This window comes from Gymnoscopelus microlampas, assembly GCF_963454915.1.
Source record: "Gymnoscopelus microlampas genome assembly, chromosome: 21".
Classification (NCBI taxonomy): domain Eukaryota; kingdom Metazoa; phylum Chordata; class Actinopteri; order Myctophiformes; family Myctophidae; genus Gymnoscopelus; species Gymnoscopelus microlampas.
This window is the reverse complement of record NC_139958.1, coordinates 669701-684910: the sequence shown is the minus strand read 5'-3', so window position 1 is coordinate 684910 and position 15210 is coordinate 669701. Positions and strand designations below refer to the sequence as shown.

The following is a 15210-nucleotide window of genomic DNA, read 5'->3' as shown; positions in this document are numbered from 1 at the left end:
GCAGTCATGTAGGCTATTCCCCGTGAGACTCTGGCTGCAGTGAGTCCTGCGTCGCCGCGTTTGTGAGAGATAGCCTGGAGAGGCAGTCATAACAGTGTTTCTATGCTTAACCCAGGTCGTACATAACTCCATATAGGACCCGCGACTGTATAGGTTTGGAGACCTCACTGTCCATGAAAAGACTACAGAGGCGCCGCCAGTCCCGACTCCCGAAAATGCTCTCGTATAAGCGCTCGTATATTTTGAAAATAGCAGATCTATAAGTTTCGCTATAAGCTTCGCTATAAGCATCGCGGTGCATGTGTCCAGATGCCTGTGAGACGGTCAGACAATACTGCTCAGGTCTACAGTATGATGGAACAAACAAGTCTACACACCCTCAGACCTGACCTGAGATCTGAGCGGGCCGTACGCTGAAGTCAAAGTCACTATAAAAAAATTGCGGCGATCTCGCCGTACGCCCATCATTTAGTCTACACCACTTTTATAAATAAGGGCCTATATAGATATGTTCTCCATAGCTCAGTAAAGAGGGCCTCATATAGAGACTGGGGCCCCTATTAAGCACTTCTTAAATCCAGGTCTTATGCGGTATTTAAGTGATAACGCCACCATCTTATGCTCAATCCCTATTATGCAAGGAATAAATATATATATATATATACTTAAGGAATAAGACTCACCAGCATATTTTAGGCATGGGGGAGTGTCCATATGTTAATTAAGGGAGCAATGCGGTATCTGCTATTATTTATGCACCTTCACTCTAAAAGACTCACTGCATACCACTAAGACCTGGTCAGACCACAGTGCAAAAAGAAATGTTAGGTTGTAAGGACACCGACGGTCTAACTAATCCGTGCTCATTCAATTCTAAACTTTATTATTATTGAATTATAATTCAAAGTTCTCTATAATCTGTGAAGTGTCTATTTTCATTAGGTGTATCAGCCATGATTGTATCGTCTCTCCATCAAACAATATCAAGCGAAAAGGAAACATCGGCCGGTGACAGCGCACGTATTACGCACGTATGGACAGAAAGCTACAGTAGTTATGACGGCCATGTCTGCAGTAAGTTGGAAATCTCTCCTTTCAATGTGAGGTTTCTGTCTCTTTGCTCTCACCGCTTCACACACAGACAATAGCACTGCGTCTTAAAGGGAATGGCAGCGGGTACTCTGATTGGATTGATTAAAGTAACGCCCAAACACACCCATGACTAATTCAGGGCAGTTTTACAGCATAGCGCCTTGGTGGAGTGAGCACATTACCACACCCATTATAATAATAATAATAATAACAATAATAATAATGATAATATTTATAATAACACATAATAACATAATAACCTGATGAGGTCCAGAAAGGCGTCAGCAGGGCTGACTTGCTCTATCTTCTGTTGTTTTCCAAACTCCTCTTTGGATCCTTTTCCTGGGTGGATGATGAGGACGATGAAGATGCCCACGAACACAGCGATGAAGGTGGTGCTCATGTAGTAGATGACCGCCCGCATGCCCATCTTCCCTGACGCCTTACTGTCCAACGCTGCCATGCCTGTTAACACAGAGACCTATGGTCAGGAGGTGTGGTCTATATATGGTCAGGAGGTGTGGTCTATATATGGTCATGAGGTGTGGTCTATATATGGTCATGAGGTGTGGTCTGTATATGGTGATGAGGTGTGGTCTATATATGGTCATCAGGTGTGGTCTATATATGGTCATGACCCAAAGAACAAGATCACGGATACAAGCGGCCGAAATGAGTTTTCTCAGATGGGTGGCCAGCCTCTCCCTTGAGGAGTTACAGTCTAGGGTTAGGATAACCCTAACGGGATTACTATTTCATGTCAACATTCAAGTACAACTATATCAGAAGATGTAACTCAGGTAAAGTAAGTAATGCTTCACTCTGCAAGTTTAACTAATGTTTTCCACCTGTCCAAAGTCATTTCTGATACAGACATAACCTTTTTTAATCACCCTATCCTTGTTGATATAACGCTATTTAGGTCAATGATATAACATTATGTAGTGATGTGTCATTGACACTGGCAGGTAACTTCAGTGTTTTGGTACGATTGATGCGCGCAACCCCGCCTCGGCCCCCCCGCTAACACCTACCACCCCCCCCCCCCCCTCCCCCCAGCCCCGCGAGCACCTACACCCCCCCCCCCCCTCCCTCCAGAACCATGCCAGTCCACGAAAATGTTATGAACTGTCAGCTGGTCCGTGGTAACAGAAAGGTTAACCCTAACCCTAACCCTGATCTAGGAGACAGATGGCTGGCCTCTCCCTTGAGGAGCTCATTCATCTAGGAGAGACTCTCAGTCATCTAGGAGAGACTCTCAGTCATCTATAGAGACTCTCAGTCATCTATAGAGACTCTCAGTCATCTAGGAGAGACTCTCAGTCATCTATAGAGACTCTCAGTCATCTAGGAGAGACTCTCAGTCATCTATAGAGACTCTCAGTCATCTAGGAGAGACTCTCAGTCATCTATAGAGACTCTCAGTCATCTATAGAGACTCTCAGTCATCTATAGAGACTCTCAGTCATCTAGGGGAGACTTTAAGGGCCATCAGTCCACATCAATGCAGCTCCTTGCAACCATTACACAGTACTATTCCCTCATAAGGTGAAGATTCAGAATACTACAGACATTATTATCTATTCCCAGGATAAAGTGGAACGTCCCTTTAGGGCCTGATAGACCTCATTATGGGAATCATTTTAAATCTGCTGCATTTAGCCTGCATGGCTTACACTCTATTCTATCTAGTTTAACATTTACTCTGCTCTATTCTATCTAGTTTAACATTTAGTCTGCTCTATTCTATCTAGTTTAACATTTAGTCTGCTCTATTCTATCTAGTTTAACATTTAGTCTGCTCTATTCTATCTAGTTTAACATTTAGTCTGCTCTATTCTATCTAGTTTAACATTTACTCTGCTCTATTCTATCTAGTTTAACATTTAGTCTGCTCTATTCTATCTAGTTTAACATTTACTCTGCTCTATTCTATCTAGTTTAACATTTAGTCTGCTCTATTCTATCTAGTTTAACATTTAGTCTGCTCTATTCTATCTAGTTTAACATTTACTCTGCTCTATTCTATCTAGTTTAACATTTACTCTGCTCTATTCTATCTAGTTTAACATTTAGCCTGCTCTATTCTATCTAGTTTAACATTTACTCTGCTCTATTCTATCTAGTTTAACATTTAGTCTGCTCTATTCTATCTAGTTTAACATTTAGCCTGCTCTATTCTATCTAGTTTAACATTTAGTCTGCTCTATTCTATCTAGTTTAACATTTAGTCTGCTCTATTCTATCTAGTTTAACATTTAGCCTGCTCTATTCTATCTAGTTTAACATTTAGTCTGCTCTATTCTATCTAGTTTAACATTTAGTCTGCTCTATTCTATCTAGTTTAACATTTAGCCTGCTCTATTCTATCTAGTTTAACATTTAGCCTGCTCTATTCTATCTAGTTTAACATTTAGTCTGCTCTATTCTATCTAGTTTAACATTTACTCTGCTCTATTCTATCTAGTTTAACATTTAGTCTGCTCTATTCTATCTAGTTTAACATTTAGTCTGCTCTATTCTATCTAGTTTAACATTTAGCCTGCTCTATTCTATCTAGTTTAACATTTAGTCTGCTCTATTCTATCTAGTTTAACATTTACTCTGCTCTATTCTATCTAGTTTAACATTTACTCTGCTCTATTCTATCTAGTTTAACATTTAGTCTGCTCTATTCTATCTAGTTTAACATTTAGTCTGCTCTATTCTATCTAGTTTAACATTTAGTCTGCTCTATTCTATCTAGTTTAACATTTAGTCTGCTCTATTCTATCTAGTTTAACATTTAGTCTGCTCTATTCTATCTAGTTTAACATTTAGTCTGCTCTATTCTATCTAGTTTAACATTTACTCTGCTCTATTCTATCTAGTTTAACATTTAGTCTGCTCTATTCTATCTAGTTTAACATTTACTCTGCTCTATTCTATCTAGTTTAACATTTACTCTGCTCTATTCTATCTAGTTTAACATTTACTCTGCTCTATTCTATCTAGTTTAACATTTACTCTGCTCTATTCTATCTAGTTTAACATTTACTCTGCTCTATTCTATCTAGTTTAACATTTACTCTGCTCTATTCTATCTAGTTTAACATTTACTCTGCTCTATTCTATCTAGTTTAACATTTACTCTGCTCTATTCTATCTAGTTTAACATTTAGTCTGCTCTATTCTATCTAGTTTAACATTTACTCTGCTCTATTCTATCTAGTTTAACATTTACTCTGCTCTATTCTATCTAGTTTAACATTTAGTCTGCTCTATTCTATCTAGTTTAACATTTAGTCTGCTCTATTCTATCTAGTTTAACATTTAGTCTGCTCTATTCTATCTAGTTTAACATTTAGTCTGCTCTATTCTATCTAGTTTAACATTTAGTCTGCTCTATTCTATCTAGTTTAACATTTAGTCTGCTCTATTCTATCTAGTTTAACATTTACTCTGCTCTATTCTATCTAGTTTAACATTTACTCTGCTCTATTCTATCTAGTTTAACATTTACTCTGCTCTATTCTATCTAGTTTAACATTTAGTCTGCTCTATTCTATCTAGTTTAACATTTACTCTGCTCTATTCTATCTAGTTTAACATTTACTCTGCTCTATTCTATCTAGTTTAACATTTAGTCTGCTCTATTCTATCTAGTTTAACATTTAGTCTGCTCTATTCTATCTAGTTTAACATTTAGTCTGCTCTATTCTATCTAGTTTAACATTTACTCTGCTCTATTCTATCTAGTTTAACATTTACTCTGCTCTATTCTATCTAGTTTAACATTTAGTCTGCTCTATTCTATCTAGTTTAACATTTAGTCTGCTCTATTCTATCTAGTTTAACATTTACTCTGCTCTATTCTATCTAGTTTAACATTTAGTCTGCTCTATTCTATCTAGTTTAACATTTAGCCTGCTCTATTCTATCTAGTTTAACATTTACTCTGCTCTATTCTATCTAGTTTAACATTTAGTCTGCTCTATTCTATCTAGTTTAACATTTAGCCTGCTCTATTCTATCTAGTTTAACATTTAGTCTGCTCTATTCTATCTAGTTTAACATTTAGTCTGCTCTATTCTATCTAGTTTAACATTTAGTCTGCTCTATTCTATCTAGTTTAACATTTACTCTGCTCTATTCTATCTAGTTTAACATTTAGCCTGCTCTATTCTATCTAGTTTAACATTTAGCCTGCTCTATTCTATCTAGTTTAACATTTAGTCTGCTCTATTCTATCTAGTTTAACATTTACTCTGCTCTATTCTATCTAGTTTAACATTTAGTCTGCTCTATTCTATCTAGTTTAACATTTACTCTGCTCTATTCTATCTAGTTTAACATTTACTCTGCTCTATTCTATCTAGTTTAACATTTACTCTGCTCTATTCTATCTAGTTTAACATTTACTCTGCTCTATTCTATCTAGTTTAACATTTACTCTGCTCTATTCTATCTAGTTTAACATTTACTCTGCTCTATTCTATCTAGTTTAACATTTACTCTGCTCTATTCTATCTAGTTTAACATTTACTCTGCTCTATTCTATCTAGTTTAACATTTAGCCTGCTCTATTCTATCTAGTTTAACATTTACTCTGCTCTATTCTATCTAGTTTAACATTTAGTCTGCTCTATTCTATCTAGTTTAACATTTACTCTGCTCTATTCTATCTAGTTTAACATTTAGTCTGCTCTATTCTATCTAGTTTAACATTTAGTCTGCTCTATTCTATCTAGTTTAACATTTAGTCTGCTCTATTCTATCTAGTTTAACATTTAGTCTGCTCTATTCTATCTAGTTTAACATTTAGTCTGCTCTATTCTATCTAGTTTAACATTTACTCTGCTCTATTCTATCTAGTTTAACATTTAGTCTGCTCTATTCTATCTAGTTTAACATTTAGTCTGCTCTATTCTATCTAGTTTAACATTTACTCTGCTCTATTCTATCTAGTTTAACATTTAGCCTGCTCTATTCTATCTAGTTTAACATTTAGTCTGCTCTATTCTATCTAGTTTAACATTTAGTCTGCTCTATTCTATCTAGTTTAACATTTACTCTGCTCTATTCTATCTAGTTTAACATTTAGTCTGCTCTATTTTTTTTAAATATATATTCTCATAGATTACAATACAATACAAAACGAACAAACACAAATAACATACACAAACAAAGAAGTTATCAATACATCTATGTAACATCAGAGCCAGGGGGGTTTACTAACAGAAAACATTAAAGAGTGAACACAAAAAGACAGTTCTTGCAGCTTTCTTATTTTTTGAGTCATAAATTGTTTTAATGTACTGCCTGGCTTCAATCTCGAATACAAAGAATGAGGGTTTGGAATGGCTAAATTTGGATTTATGTATATGAAATGTATCTAGAATAATGATCAAATTAATTATGAATTCCTCATTTCTCTTCTTATTACTATTATTACTGAAGCCAAACAGTACATTTTGCCAATAAAGGCTAAAGTCAGAGTCAACATTATCAACAATATACAGAGATACATCCTTCCAAAAATTGTTAGTGTGGGTACAATTCCAAAATAAGTGCAGCATCGACTCTGGGTACAATTCACACAATGAACAGTTCACACAGATGTCTTTCTTGAACTTAAGAAGATAATGACTTGTAGGATAATACCTATGCAGGATTTTAAACGAAACTTCCCTCACTTTATTGGTAAGAAGATATTTATATGGAAGATTCCAAATAACTTTCCAGTTCAGACTATCAACAAATCTGGACCATCCGTGTGTATCAGTTACTTGATGGTAATGGGGTATTGTTGAGTTACTCTGAGTTTCTAAGAACTTTTGGCATCCCTATTACCCCAAAGGAGCATGCAACGGTGATGGATGCTATTCCTTCTGGAATTTTGATGCTCCTTAAAGGGACGGTAAGATCAGATGACGCACCATTACTTGTGAAAGACCCTGTGAAAACTCCAGTGGGTAGTGTCTAGCCTGCTCTATTTGAGCTAGTATGTTGTGATGCTTTGATGTCATTGAGGATTCTGTGATGTCATACAGGAAGTTGATGTCATACACTCTATGACATCAACTTCCTGTATGACATACAGGAAATTGTGATGTCATTGAGGAAGTTGTGATGTCATTGAGGAAGTTGTGATGTCATTGAGGATGATGTGATGTCATACAGGAAGTTGTCATGTCACACAGGAAGTGTGTTACCTGTGATCAGGCTGGAGATGAGCAGTGGCAGGACTAACATCTGCAGCATCCTCATCAGCAGCTCTCCAGGAAAGGAGAAGTATTTCACCTCCCGGTAGGTCATCTTATAGGGTCGTAGGGCAAAGCCTAGGATCACACCTGTGAACATAAGGTCATAGGTCATCTTATAGGGTCGTAGGGCAAAGCCTAGGATCACACCTGTAAACATAAGGTCATAGGTCATCTTATAGGGTCGTAGGTCACCTCATAGGAGGTCTGTCCCTGTAGCAGTGCTTCTCAACCTTTTCAGGCCGCGACCCCCCAAAAAAATCATATTTGCTTCAGCCCCACCCCCTCTGTCTTCCTATTGGCTGGGCTTTAAACAACCATAACTCCGGTTCTCAGCATGCTACAGGCTTCAAACTTGGTGGCTGGTCCCACAGACTTCCGGCTTTTCCTTCCTACTTCTGGTTTGTCAGATTGCCTTTAAACTTCACTCTCTGACTGGTGTATAGCTCAATGGTGCAACTCGGAAGAGGATCTGTTCACTTACGGTTTTACCAGGATGTGGTCGTACGCCCCTACCTCCAGAACCCTAGCCTGGGACAAGACCAATCTGCCAGTGCCTATTTGGGTCTGGCACCGCTCTGATGGGAATCCATTTCCTGATCCCGAAGTCTGAGGTGACCAATCAAGGCCCAGTATTCAAATATGGGAAACTTAATTGGTAGTTGGTTGTAGGTCTAACCAATTGCATCCAGAGCCATTCTTTTGGTCCCGCCCCTTGGGGAAAAAAACATCCTCATAGAAGCACCAGACTCATATCCACACAGTGATATAGTACCCGAACCGAAGGTCGCCCTGATGCTGCAAGTGCATCGCAGCTCGGCAGCAGTGTTATAGCAGTGTTTAACACTTCAAATGACCATACTTCAGTGTTATAATAGTGTTTAACACATCAAATGACCATACTTCAGTGTTATAGCAGTGTTTAACACTTCAAATGACCATACTTCAGTGTTATAATAGTGTTTAACACATCAAATGACCATACTTCAGTGTTATAATAGTGTTTAACACATCAAATGACCATACTTCAGTGTTATAGCAGTGTTTAACACTTCAAATGACCATACTTCAGTGTTATAGCAGTGTTTAACACTTCAAATGACCATACTTCAGTGTTATAGCAGTGTTTAACACTTCAAATGACCATACTTCAGTGTTATAGCAGTGTTTAACACTTCAAATGACCATACTTCAGTGTTATAACAGTGTTTAACACTTCAAATGACCATACTTCAGTGTTATAGCAGTGTTTAACACTTCAAATGACCATACTTCAGTGTTATAGCAGTGTTTAACACTTCAAATGACCATACTTCAGTGTTATAGCAGTGTTTAACACTTCAAATGACCATACTTCAGTGTTATAGCAGTGTTTAACACTTCAAATGACCATACTTCAGTGTTATAATAGTGTTTAACACTTCAAATGACCATACTTCAGTGTTATAATAGTGTTTAACACATCAAATGACCATACTTCAGTGTTATAATAGTGTTTAACACTTCAAATGACCATACTTCAGTGTTATAACAGTGTTTACACTTCAAATGACCATACTTCAGTGTTATAACAGTGTTTAACACTTCAAATGACCATACTTCAGTGTTATAGCAGTGTTTAACACTTCAAATGACCATACTTCAGTGTTATAACAGTGTTTACACTTCAAATGACCATACTTCAGTGTTATAGCAGTGTTTAACACTTCAAATGACCATACTTCAGTGTTATAATAGTGTTTAACACTTCAAATGACCATACTTCAGTGTTATAATAGTGTTTAACACATCAAATGACCATACTTCAGTGTTATAATAGTGTTTAACACATCAAATGACCATACTTCAGTGTTATAACAGTGTTTAACACTTCAAATGACCATACTTCAGTGTTATAACAGTGTTTACACTTCAAATGACCATACTTCAGTGTTATAATAGTGTTTAACACATCAAATGACCATACTTCAGTGTTATAATAGTGTTTAACACTTCAAATGACCATACTTCAGTGTTATAATAGTGTTTAACACATCAAATGACCATACTTCAGTGTTATAATAGTGTTTAACACATCAAATGACCATACTTCAGTGTTATAACAGTGTTTAACACATCAAATGACCATACTTCAGTGTTATAATAGTGTTTAACACATCAAATGACCATACTTCAGTGTTATAACAGTGTTTAACACTTCAAATGGCCATACTTCAGTGTTATAATAGTGTTTAACACATCAAATGACCATACTTCAGTGTTATAACAGTGTTTAACACATCAAATGACCATACTTCAGTGTTATAGCAGTGTTTACACTTCAAATGACCATACTTCAGTGTTATAATAGTGTTTAACACATCAAATGACCATACTTCAGTGTTATAACAGTGTTTAACACTTCAAATGACCATACTTCAGTGTTATAACAGTGTTTAACACATCAAATGACCATACTTCAGTGTTATAGCAGTGTTTAACACATCAAATGACCATACTTCAGTGTTATAGCAGTGTTTAACACTTCAAATGACCATACTTCAGTGTTATAATAGTGTTTAACACATCAAATGACCATACTTCAGTGTTATAACAGTGTTTAACACTTCAAATGGCCATACTTCAGTGTTATAGCAGTGTTTACACTTCAAATGACCATACTTCAGTGTTATAACAGTGTTTAACACATCAAATGACCATACTTCAGTGTTATAGCAGTGTTTAACACTTCAAATGACCATACTTCAGTGTTATAATAGTGTTTAACACATCAAATGACCATACTTCAGTGTTATAACAGTGTTTAACACTTCAAATGACCATACTTCAGTGTTATAACAGTGTTTAACACATCAAATGACCATACTTCAGTGTTATAGCAGTGTTTAACACATCAAATGACCATACTTCAGTGTTATAGCAGTGTTTAACACTTCAAATGACCATACTTCAGTGTTATAATAGTGTTTAACACATCAAATGACCATACTTCAGTGTTAAAACAGTGTTTAACACTTCAAATGACCATACTTCAGTGTTATAGCAGTGTTTACACTTCAAATGACCATACTTCAGTGTTATAATAGTGTTTAACACATCAAATGACCATACTTCAGTGTTATAATAGTGTTTAACACATCAAATGACCATACTTCAGTGTTATAGCAGTGTTTAACACTTCAAATGACCATACTTCAGTGTTATAATAGTGTTTAACACTTCAAATGGCCATACTTCAGTGTTATAATAGTGTTTAACACTTCAAATGACCATACTTCAGTGTTATAATAGTGTTTAACACTTCAAATGGCCATACTTCAGTGTTATAATAGTGTTTAACACTTCAAATGACCATACTTCAGTGTTATAATAGTGTTTAACACTTCAAATGGCCATACTTCAGTGTTATAATAGTGTTTAACACTTCAAATGACCATACTTCAGTGTTATAATAGTGTTTAACACATCAAATGACCATACTTCAGTGTTATAATAGTGTTTAACACTTCAAATGACCATACTTCAGTGTTATAATAGTGTTTAACACTTCAAATGGCCATACTTCAGTGTTATAATAGTGTTTAACACTTCAAATGACCATACTTCAGTGTTATAATAGTGTTTAACACTTCAAATGGCCATACTTCAGTGTTATAGCAGTGTTTACACTTCAAATGACCATACTTCAGTGTTATAATAGTGTTTAACACATCAAATGACCATACTTCAGTGTTATAATAGTGTTTAACACATCAAATGACCATACTTCAGTGTTATAATAGTGTTTAACACATCAAATGACCATACTTCAGTGTTATAATAGTGTTTAACACATCAAATGACCATACTTCAGTGTTATAATAGTGTTTAACACATCAAATGACCATACTTCAGTGTTATAATAGTGTTTAACACATCAAATGACCATACTTCAGTGTTATAACAGTGTTTACACTTCAAATGACCATACTTCAGTGTTATAATAGTGTTTAACACATCAAATGACCATACTTCAGTGTTATAACAGTGTTTACACTTCAAATGACCATACTTCAGTGTTATAACAGTGTTTAACACTTCAAATGACCATACTTCAGTGTTATAATAGTGTTTAACACATCAAATGACCATACTTTAGTGTTATAACAGTGTTTAACACATCAAATGACCATATTTCAGTGTTATAGCAGTGTTTAACACTTCAAATGACCATACTTCAGTGTTATAGCAGTGTTTAACACTTCAAATGACCATACTTTAGTGTTATAACAGTGTTTAACACTTCAAATGACCATATTTCAGTGTTATAGCAGTGTTTAACACTTCAAATGACCATACTTCAGTGTTATAACAGTGTTTAACACTTCAAATGACCATACTTCAGTGTTATAGCAGTGTTTAACACTTCAAATGACCATACTTTAGTGTTATAACAGTGTTTAACACTTCAAATGACCATACTTCAGTGTTATAGCAGTGTTTAACACTTCAAATGACCATACTTCAGTGTTATAACAGTGTTTAACACTTCAAATGACCATACTTTAGTGTTATAGCAGTGTTTAACACTTCAAATGACCATACTTCAGTGTTATAACAGTGTTTAACACTTCAAATGACCATACTTCAGTGTTATAGCAGTGTTTACACTTCAAATGACCATACTTCAGTGTTATAGCAGTGTTTACACTTCAAATGACCATACTTCAGTGTTATAGCAGTGTTTAACACTTCAAATGACCATACTTCAGTGTTATAATAGTGTTTAACACATCAAATGACCATACTTCAGTGTTATAGCAGTGTTTAACACTTCAAATGACCATACTTCAGTGTTATAACAGTGTTTAACACTTCAAATGACCATACTTCAGTGTTATAATAGTGTTTAACACATCAAATGACCATACTTCAGTGTTATAACAGTGTTTACACTTCAAATGACCATACTTCAGTGTTATAACAGTGTTTAACACTTCAAATGACCATACTTCAGTGTTATAATAGTGTTTAACACATCAAATGACCATACTTAGTGTTATAACAGTGTTTAACACATCAAATGACCATATTTCAGTGTTATAGCAGTGTTTAACACTTCAAATGACCATACTTCAGTGTTATAGCAGTGTTTAACACTTCAAATGACCATACTTTAGTGTTATAACAGTGTTTAACACTTCAAATGACCATATTTCAGTGTTATAGCAGTGTTTAACACTTCAAATGACCATACTTCAGTGTTATAACAGTGTTTAACACTTCAAATGACCATACTTCAGTGTTATAGCAGTGTTTAACACTTCAAATGACCATACTTTAGTGTTATAACAGTGTTTAACACTTCAAATGACCATACTTCAGTGTTATAGCAGTGTTTAACACTTCAAATGACCATACTTCAGTGTTATAACAGTGTTTAACACTTCAAATGACCATACTTTAGTGTTATAGCAGTGTTTAACACTTCAAATGACCATACTTCAGTGTTATAACAGTGTTTAACACTTCAAATGACCATACTTCAGTGTTATAGCAGTGTTTACACTTCAAATGACCATACTTCATGTTATAGCAGTGTTTACACTTCAAATGACCATACTTCAGTGTTATAGCAGTGTTTAACACTTCAAATGACCATACTTCAGTGTTATAATAGTGTTTAACACATCAAATGACCATACTTCAGTGTTATAGCAGTGTTTAACACTTCAAATGACCATACTTCAGTGTTATAATAGTGTTTAACACTTCAAATGACCATACTTCAGTGTTATAATAGTGTTTAACACTTCAAATGGCCATACTTCAGTGTTATAATAGTGTTTAACACTTCAAATGACCATACTTCAGTGTTATAATAGTGTTTAACACTTCAAATGGCCATACTTCAGTGTTATAGCAGTGTTTACACTTCAAATGACCATACTTTAGTGTTATAACAGTGTTTAACACTTCAAATGACCATACTTTAGTGTTATAACAGTGTTTAACACTTCAAATGACCATACTTCAATGTTATAATAGTGTTTAACACATCAAATGACCATACTTCAGTGTTATAATAGTGTTTAACACATCAAATGACCATACTTCAGTGTTATAATAGTGTTTAAACACATCAAATGGCCATACTTCAGTGTTATAATAGTGTTTAACACTTCAAATGACCATACTTCAGTGTTATAATAGTGTTTAACACTTCAAATGACCATACTTCAGTGTTATAATAGTGTTTAACACTTCAAATGACCATACTTCAGTGTTATAATAGTGTTTAACACTTCAAATGGCCATACTTCAGTGTTATAATAGTGTTTAACACTTCAAATGACCATACTTCAGTGTTATAATAGTGTTTAACACTTCAAATGGCCATACTTCAGTGTTATAGCAGTGTTTACACTTCAAATGACCATACTTTAGTGTTATAACAGTGTTTAACACTTCAAATGACCATACTTTAGTGTTATAACAGTGTTTAACACTTCAAATGACCATACTTCAATGTTATAATAGTGTTTAACACATCAAATGACCATACTTCAGTGTTATAATAGTGTTTAACACTTCAAATGACCATACTTCAGTGTTATAACAGTGTTTACACTTCAAATGACCATACTTTAGTGTTATAACAGTGTTTAACACTTCAAATGACCATACTTTAGTGTTATAACAGTGTTTAACACTTCAAATGACCATACTTCAATGTTATAATAGTGTTTAACACATCAAATGACCATACTTCAGTGTTATAATAGTGTTTAACACTTCAAATGACCATACTTCAGTGTTATAACAGTGTTTACACTTCAAATGACCATACTTTAGTGTTATAACAGTGTTTAACACTTCAAATGACCATACTTTAGTGTTATAACAGTGTTTAACACTTCAAATGACCATACTTCAATGTTATAATAGTGTTTAACACATCAAATGACCATACTTCAGTGTTATAATAGTGTTTAACACATCAAATGACCATACTTCAGTGTTATAATAGTGTTTAACACATCAAATGGCCATACTTCAGTGTTATAATAGTGTTTAACACTTCAAATGACCATACTTCAGTGTTATAATAGTGTTTAACACTTCAAATGGCCATACTTCAGTGTTATAGCAGTGTTTACACTTCAAATGACCATACTTCAGTGTTATAACAGTGTTTAACACTTCAAATGACCATACTTCAGTGTTATAATAGTGTTTAACACATCAAATGACCATACTTCAGTGTTATAATAGTGTTTAACACTTCAAATGACCATACTTCAGTGTTATAATAGTGTTTAACACTTCAAATGACCATACTTCAGTGTTATAATAGTGTTTAACACTTCAAATGACCATACTTCAGTGTTATAATAGTGTTTAACACTTCAAATGGCCATACTTTAGTGTTATAGCAGTGTTTACACTTCAAATGACCATACTTTAGTGTTATAACAGTGTTTAACACTTCAAATGACCATACTTTAGTGTTATAACAGTGTTTAACACTTCAAATGACCATACTTCAGTGTTATAATAGTGTTTAACACTTCAAATGACCATACTTCAGTGTTATAATAGTGTTTAACACTTCAAATGACCATACTTCAGTGTTATAGCAGTGTTTACACTTCAAATGACCATACTTTAGTGTTATAACAGTGTTTAACACTTCAAATGACCATACTTTAGTGTTATAACAGTGTTTAACACTTCAAATGACCATACTTCAATGTTATAATAGTGTTTAACACATCAAATGACCATACTTCAGTGTTATAATAGTGTTTAACACATCAAATGACCATACTTCAGTGTTATAATAGTGTTTAACACATCAAATGACCATACTTCAGTGTTATAACAGTGTTTAACA

General features: G+C 34.6%; 1 protein-coding gene across 1 annotated transcript in view; it reads right to left on the bottom strand.

Annotated features, from left to right (window-relative positions):
- LOC311037319 (excitatory amino acid transporter 1-like) overlaps positions 1 to 15210 on the bottom strand; it is a gene marked incomplete at both ends in the record, with an annotated part of 45077 nt that overhangs the window by 28631 nt on the left and 1236 nt on the right. Inside the window, 2 exon segments of the mRNA XM_084046447.1 lie at positions 1353 to 1557; positions 7287 to 7424. Coding sequence (XP_083902573.1) covers positions 1353 to 1557; positions 7287 to 7424 — 343 coding nt within the window.